This window comes from Clarias gariepinus, chromosome 8, assembly GCF_024256425.1.
Source record: "Clarias gariepinus isolate MV-2021 ecotype Netherlands chromosome 8, CGAR_prim_01v2, whole genome shotgun sequence".
Taxonomy (NCBI): Eukaryota; Metazoa; Chordata; class Actinopteri; order Siluriformes; family Clariidae; genus Clarias; species Clarias gariepinus.
Genome location: NC_071107.1, coordinates 77,501 through 92,600, shown reverse-complemented (window position 1 = coordinate 92,600; position 15,100 = coordinate 77,501). Strand labels below are relative to the sequence as shown.

Here is a 15,100-nt window from a genome sequence, read left to right as displayed (position 1 = left end):
GTAGTTATCCTTCATTCCTAGTGGCCAGGAATGAACATGCAGCCAAATTACAGTCAATCCAACTCGCAGGCCAGTGTAACACTGAATACCATGTGCTTCACATTACATTAATACGCCACTCCTCACAACTGCTTTTAACATCATAATGAGCCGAGAGTGGGCAGCAGAACATTGTGTTCCATCGATGCACTGCAGACAAATTCGATCCTAATTTCACTTTGAGTGGAGAGTAAAGGCTTTTAAGTTTGACATAATGAAAAAGCCTTTAGTGCCCCGATGAAGTGAAATCAAATATTATAATCATTCACCCCAAGATCTCCGGGACTTGAGAATTCATTTAGTTCGTACGCATTGTTGGGAATTCTAGAACACGGAGTGTAATTGCCTAGTCAAGCTGAGCTACTGCTAATCTTAGGTCCTGATGGTGTCCATAGCCATAAGAAACGCTGGACATTTCCTTTTCCTTAAGATTCAAACGGCTCCAGAAGCTCTGAGTGTGGAATTGCTCAAAATTTATTTTACACTGTACAAAGTACAGCTCTCGAACATACTGCAGTTATTATTAAAAAATGAAAAAAGAAAAAAAAACCCTCTATATTAAGATTCGCATCTATATAGTGTAACAATCCAGACCTTCAAAAAAAAAAAAAAAAGAGTAAAAAAAGAAATAAAAAAATAAAGCAGAGAAAAGATTTTTATGAAACTTGACTCTTAGGAATGCCAGATATCCAGCAGTCAGGCTGAAACTAAAACCTATGACATCAAGGATGCAGGTTTGAGATGATATAAAATGAACAGTAGATATATGGACACCCTAGTGTACATTACTGTTATCTGCACTACTCATCATACGTGATGTACACTACAGTTATGAGTCTGATATATACAGTAGAAAGAAGTAAAAGAAACAGAGTTTGACTAGCATTTTTTTTCCCGAAAAACAGGTTGGACCTAAACTTATCCCCTGGAGGAAGATACAATCTAAACCGCTGGTGAGTAAATATTGGCGAGGAAAACAGTAGAAGTTTTCAGGATTTGAATAAAACTGAAATTTTGCCAAAAAATTGCCTCTGCATACAAAGCATTTTTTGTCATATTAGCATCCAAACCGAGCCAAACCAAATGCTAAGCCCCGAGTACATCCGGTAGCCGATCAAAATTTGTTTGCATCAATGGAAATCCAAGCGAAAAAAATAAAAATAAAAATAACACGGCACTATGGGTCTCAAGAATGTTATCAAGAAGAAAAGGGAGCCGCTTTCAGTTTGGTTTTTAAAGCAACCGGTGCCCAGAGAAATCATAAATTAAGGTTAAGTGAGGTTTAATATCTATTTATTTCATATTTTACATGTTTTTTATTTGTTTTTTATAAGTATTTTAATTGTTTTATATGCAAAAATATGATTATAGTGTTATATTACTTAATTAATATTGGTAATATTTTTGGGTGCCTAGAACAGATTATCTGCATTTACATTATTTTCTATGGGAAAATGTGTTTCACAATACAAAATTTCACCTTAAGAACTCTCCTTTAATCTGTATGCCGACGTTCCGCTGTATTAAATGTTTAAAAGCAAGGTAAGAATAATGTTATGCTGGTTGTTTTGGAGTTTTATTTGTCTAAAAGGAGTGTAGAACCTAAACCCTGCAGGGTGGTAGCTGTAAATAATTATGGGTGGACCCAGGTGGTAAAAATGGGATGAACCTAAATTCCGTGAGATCTTTAAGCCCTGGGCTGGTTGTAACCACTTCAATACAATTTTGAAGAAAATGAAGTACCACAGGGTGATATACAGTACATACATCTCCATAAACAGGGCAGGGTCTAAATGTATCATGGTTCTAAATCTGTAAAAGTAAGCACTTAATTAAGTGCCAGACCTTGTTGCTCTCCAAAAAAATAGACTTTACTGAAACTCAGTGGCATGATGCATAACCAGGAGAAAGGTAAGACATAAAACCTACAAAGTGTACAAGTTCAAGGTAGGAACTGTCCAATGTATGGTCATAAAGTATTCGAACAGGTGACCCAACACATCTAAACTCTGCAGGGTGGCATATCTCTAAACGAATGGGTCCACCTACCTAACCTGTCCATGGTGGTAGATCTTCAAGATCAGGGTCAGACCTAACGGTCATTAACCAGGAAAGGAAGTAGAGGAAGATCAGTGTTAAAACCACCATTTTAGCTCGACATTTATTTTCAAAGGTAACTTATCTGTCTCTCTTGGGACATTGTACGATGGCAGAGCTGAAGCAATCACACTAGATCCTTCTGATTATGTTCAATCCATCACTCCTAAGCCCAGTTTAAGAAAGAAAAGTGGAAAAAATTACAACCACTTGATGTGGCAGAGGAACACTCCAGGAAAAACCCACAGTGTGAGGAATGCAGCTGCGCTGTTTGAACAGTCGTCTACCGCAAACAAAATGGAATCCATAAACAAGACTAATAAACTGGTAGCTATAAAAGAGTTTATTGAAGCTGCAATGAGCTGTTCTAAACCCACAGCATGAGGACACTAATCTCGCAAGACACTCAGTTTATCCAGCACAGATCTGGTACCATGTGTAGGGATTGGAGTGTCTTATTCACTCTGAAATAAGATTCTGACTTTTACATGCGGAATAATAAGTCTGGGGTGTGTGTGTGTGTGTGTGTGTGTGTGTGTGTGTGTGTGTGTGTGTGAAGGAGCAGGCAGTGAGAGGAATGTCTAACACCTTCACACTTACCTTATACGTCAACGTGTCTGCAAATCTTTTACTGTGAAGAGGGGAGGAAAAGAGGATTAGTGACACGTCTAAAAACTGAGGTGTGAATTAAAATGTTTAAAAAGAAAAAGTGAAAGACGAGTACTGAACTGCAGCTGACATCGACTTTTAGGATTTCTAAATTAAATCCTGGTGCTAGTCCAAAATTATAAACTATGTTTTATCAACCAACCCAAAACTGAATTTAAGCCAATTTAGCGAATTTACTTGATATAAATATATATTAAGATCGCAAAACTCTGGACTTCTGGTAGTTCCCAGAATATCTAAATCTACAAAAGGGAGCAGAGTGTTCTCATATTTAGCTCCTAAGCTTTGGAACAGCCTTCCAGACAGTGTTCGGGACTCAGACACAGTCTACCAGTTTAAAAAGAGAATCAAGACACACCTCTTTAATCTGGCATACACATGATTCATCACACAACCTCGTACTGCACTACATCTAAATTCACACTCCTATCTACTGTAGTGCTGCTAATATCCTGAACGGCATTTACGCTAATTCTTTTATTCCACCTGTTTTTCTTTTCTCTACCCATCCTGAGGAACCTGGAGATTGTGCCAGCTTCAGTAGACAGAGGCCAACCCTGCGAAGATCTTGAGGCATTCGTGTGGGTTTGGATCTACACATGCTGCTCCCGAGCTCCCAGTGATCCAAACCGCTTCACCTTTAACCCTCAATTGCCCCGTGTTGATCGTTCACTCCCACTCATTTAACATCTAAGACAAATACATTTAATCTGCAGTACTTCACACAGAAGTCATGATAAACATTAAACACTCTAGAGAAAAACCCTAAGCCTTGGTTCGTCTCTTTAGGGATATCCGTAAGGGTTCTTTGGAGCAGTGCAAAAGGGGGAAGTACAAAATAGCTTCCACTCCAGGTCAGAGTAAAAGAACAATTGATAACTCAATAAAAAGAATACTGTATTATTATTATTATTATTATTATTATCATGGGTGGCATGGTGGCTAAGAGGTCTGCACTGTAGCCTTGGACCTCCAGGGTCGGGGTTCGATCCGGGCCTTGGGGTGTGTGTGTGCATGGAGTTTGCATGTTCTCCCCGTGCTTGGTGGGTTTCCTCCAGGTACTCCGGTTTCCTCCCACAGTCCAAAGACATACAGATTAGGTTTACGAGGGTTCCTAAATTGCCCGTAGTGTGTGTGTGTGTGTCTGTGTGAATGTCAATCGAGCATTGAGCTGGCAACCTAACCCCTTAAGTAAGTAACTGCCGTAGAAATCAGAAATATATGTCTCCTGTAGGGGAATACCCATTGCCCGATGTGATGGATGGAGAGACCAAAGAAAAAAATATATTATCATAAGTCGGCATTTAAGAATGGCCGAAGTATTGGCTTGTGTAATAAAAAGGAAACAACTGAGGAATTTACTGCATTTGGGTTAAGAACTCGCCAAAAGAAATATTCAAAGCATTTTAAAAACCTGAAATGATGGTGCTGAATTGTCAACTTTTGGTTGGTGAAGCTACGTCTTAAAGTAAGGACTTTTATAAGGACACACACAGTAAGACAGGATGGGACACCGTGCGGCTGTAAGAAAACCACTTGTTAGAATTATCTGTAGTAGATAAAACTCACCGTCACAGATAAAAATTACCAGCATTTTTATAAATGATTTCGCTAAAGGCGTCTCATCACGCTAAAGCCTAGCTACCGTCCTTGGGCCCGGTCATCAGTCACTGATCAGTGTGTCCTCCGGCCACAACCTAATCTCTAATGGTTACCCATGTGATGAACGGTATTTGTTGTCACCATCCAATTATGTTAGTTGCTTCTCCAGACCCTTGTATAGAAGAAACTGTACTGTATGTATCCAGACCATAATACTCTGGTTCCCGTCCCCGCCCTGTCCTGCAGTACTGTATGTCCTCGTGGTTTTAAGCGTATTCCAAGCCAAATTTGCTCGCAGGATTAACGAGCCAGTTATCGATGCATCAATCTTCTGTTAGCCCTCTTTCAGTATAAGCAATCGTTTTTTATCCTCTTTTGTCTTCTCTAACATTCAGGACGGAGATATCCTGGAGCTGTCACTCAACAGTACAGAAGCGCTTGACATGTTGCTCTTTTCAGCCCCGTGCATTAGTGTGAAGAGGAAACACCCCAAACCACACAGACTGCCCGACAGGCTTACTGTAAAATAACAGATCTGGCACCACGCACGTCAGTCGTCATGTTACACAAATGCTGCTGCCAGAAACCCGGATCAACACGATGCTGTCATGGCAACAGCTCGGGCATGACCACAAAACAACTCGTCACATAGCGATCGGAGCGGGCCCTGAAGAAAACCCCTCTGTTACACTGATTTACAGGATTACCTCTAAACGGCCTGACGTCCTTCAGCGCTGGAGGGACGGAAAAGACAAGACGTCTATGGAAACGAAAACAGTGTGTATATACACACACACACACACACACACACACACACACACACACACACACACACACACACTCACCTCCTAGGGAAGCTGAACTTGAGCGTATTCTGGATGAAGCCATAACAACATGGACTGATCACGAATCCGGCTTTGGCCTGAACGCAGCGATCTAGAACCATGTCTGTCGCCACACCGCATGCGTGTAGAGCCACCTGCTTTTCATAAAACACCAAACACACACACACACACACACACATCATTTACAAATTAAAGTGTATCACATGGTCTGTAATCAGTTTTTTTTTTACGTTTGATTATTTGTATTTTTTTGATAAGGCACAGTATGCAGATATATTTTTCTTTAAATAAATCATATGACTCAGTGACCTACACATGTGTACAGTCGTGGCCAAACGTTTTAAGAATTGCAAAAATATTGGAAATTGGAAAAGTTGCTGCTTAAGTTTTTATAATAGCATTTTGCATCTACTCCAGAATGTTATGAAGAGTGATCAGATGAATTGCTAAGTCCTTCTTTGCCATGAAAATTAACAAATTCTGACAAACTCCAAGAAGTGATTATAAAGAATGGGTTGCTATCAGTCAGGATTTGGCCCAGAAGTTGATTGAGAGTCCAGTCGAACTGCAGAGGTCCTGAAAAAGAAGCGCCAACACTGCAAATACTGACTCTTTACATAAATGTCATGTGACTGTCGATAAAAGCCTTTGAAACGTATGAAGTGCTTGTAATTATATTTCAGTACATCACAGAAACAACTGAAACAAAGATCTAAAAGCAGTTTAGCAGCAAACTTTGTGAAAACTAATATTTGTGTCATTCTCAAAACTCCAGCTCTTTTTCAGCCTGACCATATAATCCATTAAAAGCTTGTTCCCTTTGTCTTGCCTAGTTAGCACTCTTCTGCTCATTTATTATCTGCTACTATGTTGTGTTTACAGTCCTGGAGAAACTATATTTCATTCCAATATATACAGGCTTTATGGAGAAGATGTCAGTAAAGTGCACTTGACTTGTTTATGAGTCGTCTACAGGCAGCTCTGGGTTACGATCCGACCGCAAGCGTCGTTAATCAAGCGATAATTTAGAGCCTCTTAGGATATGAGAAGAGGCAGTTAATAAGTACTTAAATAAGTCTCGTCTGTGGCATAATAATGAACGAACCACAAACGCACAACAACTTCTGATTGGCCGTGTGCCTGGTGTGATTCAGGGGCGGGGCTGGGACGGGGAGAGAACGGTTAATTTGTCAAAAAAAATCATTAATAGATGTAAAAGTATTATAAATGAGGAGATAACAATTGTGATATTTTGACTTGTATATTGTGATCCCAATGTTTACAATAAGAATTAATCCAATAATACATGCACTTTCCCCCCACTGTTACTTATTGCCGCTTTGTGCCAGGAAAACTGAGATAAAAATAAGTGTTTTAACCACCTACATTGTCTTTTCTTCACACTGTTTCTCTTTATTAGCACTGATAACTAAGAACAGTAAATAAATTATTTAATCATTGTTGTTAAGCAGAAAGAAGCTAATTTCAGGATCTATTAAGGCTAAATATATATATATATATATATATATATATATATATTATACACACCTGTATATATGAGAGAGAGAGAGAGAGAGAGAGAGAATGAAGTAGAGAGAACATGTCATGGCCTCAGATCTAAACTTTCGGGTGTCTAGAGGTTAAAGTCTTTACATTTTTGTGCTCGTCCCAAAATAGTGTTAAGAGGAGTTTAATCCTTCAACAACCTTTAAAATCACTTTCTTTCAGATTCCAACAGTTTAGAAACCCAAAGAAGCATCCATCAGTACTTACACAGCCCAATAAAACAATTTAGAAAATGGTAAATGTAATTAAAAATAAATACTATTATTGAAAAGACGATATATATATATATATATAAAAAATCTTGTATTCCTGTTGTACCTTCTCCTAATAATAACCCAGACATATCTGCACTTCACTGATCTTTCACCAAGACAATAAAATAAAGATTGAACAGCGGCCCGCTCTCTCACTACACTGAGCTGGATGTGCGAAAAGACCAAAGCTTGAGTTTAAACCTCTCCCTGCTGTCTGGGACTTAACTTCAGATCCTGATGACTTAAATGTTACGTTTATAAACTTGTTCTTTAAGCTCGTTTGCTGTATTTAATCCCACTTTGAGGCCATTGTTGTTAATGACAGCTTGTAGAAGAATCCATTCTCGGGAAGGTCATTCAGAGGAACGGTGAGAACTGACCAGGTAACTGGGGTGAAGTTATTCATGCCATTGTGTGTTAGTTTGTGATGTTATCCTGAACTTCAACCTTTTTAGCGGTATAAAATTTTAAATATACAGCTGTGATTCTGGTCCGACTGGTAAGCACTAAAGACGGGTAAATTAGCTGCTAAACTGCTAAACTGCGTCCTTACCTGTTTATATTGTTAAACATTACAGTTGTCAATGTAAATAAAAACACTTACAGTATAAACATTAAATTAATTGCTACAACAAACCTTTTTACCTGCTTGTTTGTTCATCAGAGCTGCATGCTGGAAAAACTTCAAATATGAAACTTTAAATGTTTTACAATTTTAAATGCCTTTTAATGTCCATGTATTTTTTCCCCAACCATTCCTGTCCTCTGATTGGTTAAGAAAAGGCACCTTCACACAGGGGTGTTCGGGGAAATGTAAAGCCACAGACACTGAGGTGTATTTCAGGTGGAAATTAATTTTGGAGACCTTTAAGACTTCTATAAACTTATTCAAAGTGAGTGTTACTGTATGTGTGAGATGGAACTGAAACTCCTCAAGCACAGAGGGTTAGATGCGATGACCATAAACACCATCTACACTGGTGTGGATTTAAAAGTTAATTAATAAAGTTAGCGTGATTGAACTGGTATCCATGCAAAACAAAGCGATAACGTAAAAATAAACATTTATTTATAATTACATTAAAAAAAAAACTATAAAAGAAATAAATTTTAAAATATTTCTTAAAATTTAGTTTAGAACATCCAGCTGTTTGGATGCTAAATTCATGTGAAATTGACTATTTTTTGTGAAGTGTCCAGTCAGTAACAACAAAGTTTGTGCTGCAATCATATGAAGTCAACCTTAAACAATGAAATCTGAATTGTATACCAAAAGATTGGACACAAGTTTGGATTTATTTTCTACATTTTAGAACATTACTGTTGTACTGTTGAAAATACTGAGATCTTTTTTGTTCAAAACTACGAAAAATTATATTTTATTATATATATATTAATAGGATACATTAGATAATTAATTAACAACACCATAAACAGTCCATTGTTATTTTAATACATGAAGGTCGCTGTTCTGGATCAGTTCCTACAGGAACAGTATCGAGTCGAGTGTGTTAGTAAAACCCATCGAGCTCCATGATGAAACTGTCTCTCATGAAGACCAAAACTGAGCTCTGCTGCAGAGGAGAAGTTCATTTAGAGTCACCAGCCTCAGAAATCACCAATTAACAACCAGCAGCTCAGATTAGAGCCGTTATGAAGCTTTACAGAGCAGAAGGAGCAGATATACATCTCAATATCAACTGTTCAGAGGAGATTATTGTGTGTTTTGGATAATAAACGCCTTCAGTATTGTTTTAGAAATAAAAATCAAAAACGACCATGGAGTTAGAAGGGGTGTACAAACTTTTGACTGGTGGTGTACATCCCATAAAGTGGGAAGCACATATTTTATACATTTACTAGACAAATGAAATGATGAAGAGTTCGGCCAACAATCAATGCCGAGGCCGAGAGAGAGATTTACAGACACACGGATCTACAGACGTTTAAGCCCAGGACTAACTCGAACCATAATTCCACACACTTGGGGTGGAGTGTATACTAGTGAAGTGCACTCATTGGTCCGTTAGCAGTTTGAGCACGGAGTTGTGAGTCCTCGATGGCGACAGTGTAACAGAGCATGACAACCGAGGACTCTGTGCATATTAGCGGCAAACTGGTTTAAAATCCGGTTAAAGGAGGCTGAGTACGAGCCACTGAGGATCTACAGGGTGAAAAGATGAACAAGCCTTAACTGTTTTCTTCTCCACTGCAGAAACAATGAGTGATCTCAGAGGAGGACCCGACGTAATGAGGGCACACACTCATTACAATCAGATCACCTTATTGTTGCGTTCCCTGACTCAGCATTCTGCAGTTCCCTGACACAGGTTTAAAACATTAATGAACAGTGGACTTACAGTAGGACTACATACAGTAACCATCTGACCAACTGCAGAACACTTTACCTACAGTAAGAGCAGGGCTACGCAACGCATACATAAACACTTTCTGTCCGTCTGGCTAAATCTATATAACACTTAAGTGTATTGCTACATACAGTGGGGCACCAATTAATCAGCCACCAATTGTGCAAGTTCTCCCATTTGAGAGTGATGAGAGAGGCCTGTAATTTTCATCATAGGTATACCTCAACTATGAGACACGAAATAAGAAAAAATATCCAGTAAAAGGCTACATAATGCCTACATAAGCCCTTGGTGATCATCAGCCAAAACCTGGATAACACTTTACATATATCCAGTGTTCATAGGCCTACATAAAACCATATGACCATCAATATGTCTATCAAACATTTATATCCTGAGCATCAAACGTGACCCTTCCTGTAAGGACACTGTATATACAGCCTGCATAAACTCTTCCTAAGCATCCTACAAACTGTATAACACTTACATAAGGGCTACATAACACCTACCAGTTTATATACGGACCCGATCTGTACCGCTCACAGTCACAAAAACTGGTCCATAGATGGTTCTACTCGATGATCCTTCTCCCTTTGGGTTAAATCAGAAATCATCCTCATTTTGGAGTCACATGACCTCGTGATCGATGAATCAATACCACTTCATCTCAAGTCTTTGAAGCTGAGCATCTTTTAATACATTATTTTTCACATCTGACAGCCTGCTAATACACTTCATATCTTGAAGATATTTAGTCGTGGTTCTAAACAGCTCCATTTTTTTGGAGTGAGCCGCCTCTTACAGTCCTGATTCATCCAGGAAAAAAGGAGACTGAAGAAAACATCTATTAATGGAAAAGTAAAGCACAGCGTGCATCAGATCGACTCTTATAATAGCAGCTCGTGTAAGAGAACAAAAGAAACTCTTCGATCACGCTGCTTTACGATACGTAATTATCTGATCTTCACACAGACCACAGAGAACAAAAGATCAACACTGTATTGATTTTTAAATACATCTCTTAAGTGGATCCCAGTCAGGATGCTCAGCGAAACGAAATAAAATAAAATAAAATAATAAAATGATTATAATCTAATAAAGACAGGCTATCTCGCTAAAAGATCAGGGAAATGTTGTTATGCTTTTTGGTATTTAAAAAGGAAAAAAAAAGGGCTAATTTAATTTGTTGTCCCAAAATAAGCATCCCCAAGGAAACTAATAAATGTTTATTTTATTTGGACGTTTTCACTCAAACTGAATAAATTCAATATAATTTAAAAGTTCTGTTGGTGCCAAAGGGAAAGAAAAGCTTTGCAATGAGGCCTGCATTAAGCAGCGATTATACATCACCATGCATCAGTTATTCGCAGATGAGAAGATAATAAATGACATAAATTTGAATGTTGAGAAATTAAACAGGTAAACAAGTGATGCAACTTTGGTTCATTCAGTTGCATTATTGTTTTCAGCACCGGGTTTTATCAAGACCAAATATTCCACTTTTAATACCAGTGCATAAAAATCTTTGCTAAACCAAAAACGCTCTGATAATTAATATTCTGCTGTAAAGCTTCGGAGTCTAAACCACCTCAGGTGACCAACACAGTCCTGAGAGTGAACACTCCCTTTATGTCTCTATATAATCCCCTGATACACTAATGCACTTATCCCAGTGTCTCACTAGAGCTTGGACACCATCAAGGGAGAGAGTTCTCTCAGTACATCTTTATTCAGCAGAAACGCCATCCCAAGTCCCGGTCTGACTTGAACGCCCCCCTTATAGCAGTTAAAAACATTTCTTTGTCTTTCTACCCTGGCCAATATAAGCATCGATGGTTCACCTGTGCCATTTTTAAATCCACTTGTTTTCTATTGTATTCTTGCATAATGAATATATCTCATTTTAAAAAGGTCTCACAGCTAAAATGTCAGATCAGATCAGATCAGTCCTGCTGCCATGACGACCAAAGTACTGCCCTTAAAGCTATAGGGGAAATAAGTAGGAGAAGGTTTAATAAAACATCTGCAAAACCTTCTTAGAAATTGATGGGAATAAAGTAACCGAGACACCACCAAGATCAGATCAGGCAAGATCGTCGGAGAAGTGTGTGAGTCGAGCTAGAACAGTGAGCAAGGTTACAGAGCTCATTGTGTGAAACTGGGGAACCTGTACAAACCTCAATATTGTCAGGAGTTTATCACAGATCAGTCCAGAGAGAACTCAATTCTGTAAAATATCAAGTATCATGTTTTGGAGAAAAAAAATATTTAAAAAGAAAGCAAAAATGCAAAACAAATACAACCAAACCCCATTTCTGTGATGAAGCATGGTGATGGTGGCATCATGGTTTAGGCTAGGTTCACATTACCAACCTGAAGTCACTCGATTCCAATTTATTACTCTATTGTGACACAGATCTGTTTTTTTTTTTCAAGGCTGTATAAATACACAAATACTGATGTTTTACAAATTCCATCTGAGTCACTTTTGTACGTGTTCCTAAATCGGGTATGTATCTGTTACTTGGTCAGACTCGTCTAGGTTTCCCCTTTCGTCTGGACCTTAACAAATACAGATAACCCTACCCTATCCTCCCAAAGTCCCAAGGAGATTTTTTATTTTTTTGGCCAAAATCGCATCCATTGTTTGACATGAATGAGCGCTCGCACAAATACTAAGAGTTTTAACCCAGATAGCGTAAGCGAAGACGCCTCGATATGCACACGTGCCATTTCAGAGGACAGGTGCGTCCACATTAGAGCCAGATCACTTGTAACTACGAATGTAAACGGTGATGACATGCAAATCTGATCTGACCAAAAAAAGAACAATGTGGCTCTTAATGAGGATCTTAGAATAGTTTTTATTGTTGTTCTCACTGCAAGCAGCATAGATAGAAACACAATGTTATGATAAGAACCTCATCCAGTCAGCCAGACGTCTACATTTAGAGCGTGAACACAAGCTGCGACAGAACAATTAGCCAAAATCCAGAACAAAAATTATGCAGAAATGACTCTGGAGAAAAGAAAAAAAAAAAAAAAAAAAAAAAGTTTGTTTTTGGCATCAAAACTAAATTCAATTTGGGAATCTAATCCAATTTGGTATGACCTTATTATGGAGTTTATTTTGGAGTTAATTCTCACTGAGGAATGGAACGCCGAAATCTAAATGCGAAATCGGAGCCCACGTACCCACATCCCAGACCAATTCAATCCGTCACCGCTGCAGTTTCCACTGAAGTGATTAATACGTCCCCAATAAACAGTTTTCTTTTAAAAAACATTTCGAGAAAATCTAAATGTTGAATTTTATTTCATTTTATATTTGTAGAGAGTCACTGCAAAGTAAGCATTAATAATTTTTTATTTTTTTTTTATCTCATTCTGGTTAGCTTAAGCGTCCCGTTCCATATATTATTATTTTATTATCAAGTTAACACGGGACACAGAGCTCCAACGAAGTGTGTGATATAATGCTCCGGCTGTAATAAAACTTCTGCTGAGGTCACAATTGGGGGAAAATCTAATTGGCTTGTTTAAGAACGTATTTATTCAAATTTTTTGAATGAGTCTAAAAATGACTAACATTTACATTTTCATAGTTGGGGATGGGGGGGGGGGGGTTTAAATTCGATACAGCAGATAGCACGTGGGGCGTAGACGTTTAACCCAAACCAGGACGTGAGTTTGTAAAAGAGATTTACATCGCAGAAGACTTCGAGCGCAGTCCGGAGATGAGACTCTCAGCCGCAGTAAAATGAGTGCTGGATAAACTGGATAATCTCCAGGGTTTAAAAAAATAGAGAGAATGGCATTAAAAACAAGTGTTTATGGAGAGTTAGGGACGAGAGCGGGCACTGTTGTAGCAGACTCGTCTCACCTGCCCGCATGATGATGCACGCTCAGAGTACACTGGTTAGGTTATTTAAGCTAACGCAGCTTTCCCGTCACCTCAAATCCGTCTGGCCGTCTCCTCTCACCTCTCGCAACAGCACTGGATTTCTGGATGTTACCTGAATATGTTTTGTTTGTTTTTATCAGATGCTTTCACTCTCTAAAGCACATGAAAATCCCAGAGGATCAGCAGCGTGTATAAAGATCAAACCATCCAATATGGGAGGGACAATCGCACTACAGGTGTCACAGAGATTACACTTTGATGTTTAACATGAACATTAATAGAAGCTCATGATTAACAATAGAGACTGTTATGACTATAATATAATACATGCATGAATATATATATATCATCTTCTCATGGCGCTTCAGTTCCTATTTTATTTCTGGGATTTTTCCCAGATTTTCACCTTAATGTAGTCGTGTTCAATTCCTCCCAGTCACTAGGGGGCTCCACATTAAGGTTATTACTACCACTCAAGTCGGGAGGGTCGAAGACTAACACGTGTTTCCTTTGAACTACATGACGCCAGAAACTCGGAGGCCCATTTCTTTAAAAAAATGAAAAAGAGAATCATTTTCTTCCCTCTTTTACACACACACACACACACACACACACACACACACACACACACACACACACACACACACAACTGCACAGTCAAACCCCTTTTTCACATATCCCAGGTTTGGAGTTAGAACACAGGGTGAGCCATGATACAGCGCCCCCTGGAGCAGACATGGTTAAGGGTCTTGCTCAAGGACCCAACAATAGCAGTCTGGTGGAGCTGGGACTCGACCCGCCGACTTTCTGATCAGTAACTCAGAGCCTCAACACACTGAGTCCCCGCTGTAATAATTGCCGAAAGCATTTAACCTTTAACAAAAGGAATGTTTCCAAACTTTTGACTGCTTTTGCAGTGGGAAATTACTTATACTACTAATTACTAACCTACTAATTACTAACCTACTAATTACTTAATTACCAGCAGCATCACTTGCCCTTAGACGTCCAGTGTAGATAAATCAGTTTTTTTTCTTTGTACAGAAAGCAGGTCAAATGATCGCTATAGGTAAATGCAGGTACTATAGATGCTGTACACGGAGATTACGCTGGAAAATGCTGAAGCGTTCCTTTAAAAACCCGGGGCTTAGACTAGATTCTGCTTCCTGATAAGTGGATTTGCGCAGCAGCATCTGCCAAATGAATAAATGTAACCATAAAGGTCTTCAGTCACTGCTGCTGAACCGAGCTACAGCCCCGACAAATTAACTCTGCACCAGCCATCAGTTCCAGCGCTTTTCTCCTCCTCAGTACATCACTCCTGATATGTTTACTCACATCTCTACACAAGCCTGGAGCTGGAAGTGCAGGTTTATGTATGATTGTCAGAAAAAAAGGAAACTACTGCAGCAACTTGTTCTCAGAGCCACAAACCGCAGATGAGATGGTAAGTAACAGTCCGTGTCTGTGGCTCCTGAGGTGGTGTTTAAGGAGACGGGGCCAGAGAGAACACGACCAGGCAAAGCTAATGGATCTCCTCAAGCACAACATCACTGCAACACCAGAATATTCAGGTTCTGATGCCACTAGGGGCATTCGAGTCAAACCAGGACTCATGATGAAGTCTTGAAGGCGATTGACATTTACAGAAAACTAGGAGAGCAGTACAGTGATGAGACTCTTGGCTGCAGTGAAACAACTGAACGACTCGGAGTTTACTACACCGAGCGTCACGTGATCACACGGAGTCAACGG

At 39.1% G+C, this 15,100-nt stretch overlaps 1 protein-coding gene across 1 annotated transcript in view; it reads right to left on the bottom strand.

The window, feature by feature from the left end:
- Window positions 1-15,100, bottom strand: part of gstcd (glutathione S-transferase, C-terminal domain containing) — a 91,152-nt gene that overhangs the window by 7,003 nt on the left and 69,049 nt on the right. Inside the window, exons 7-8 of the mRNA XM_053501432.1 lie at window positions 5,253-5,386; window positions 2,737-2,767 (exon numbers count right to left, since the gene is read on the bottom strand). Coding sequence (XP_053357407.1) covers window positions 2,737-2,767; window positions 5,253-5,386 — 165 coding nt within the window. The remainder of the gene's footprint in view (window positions 1-2,736; window positions 2,768-5,252; window positions 5,387-15,100) is intronic.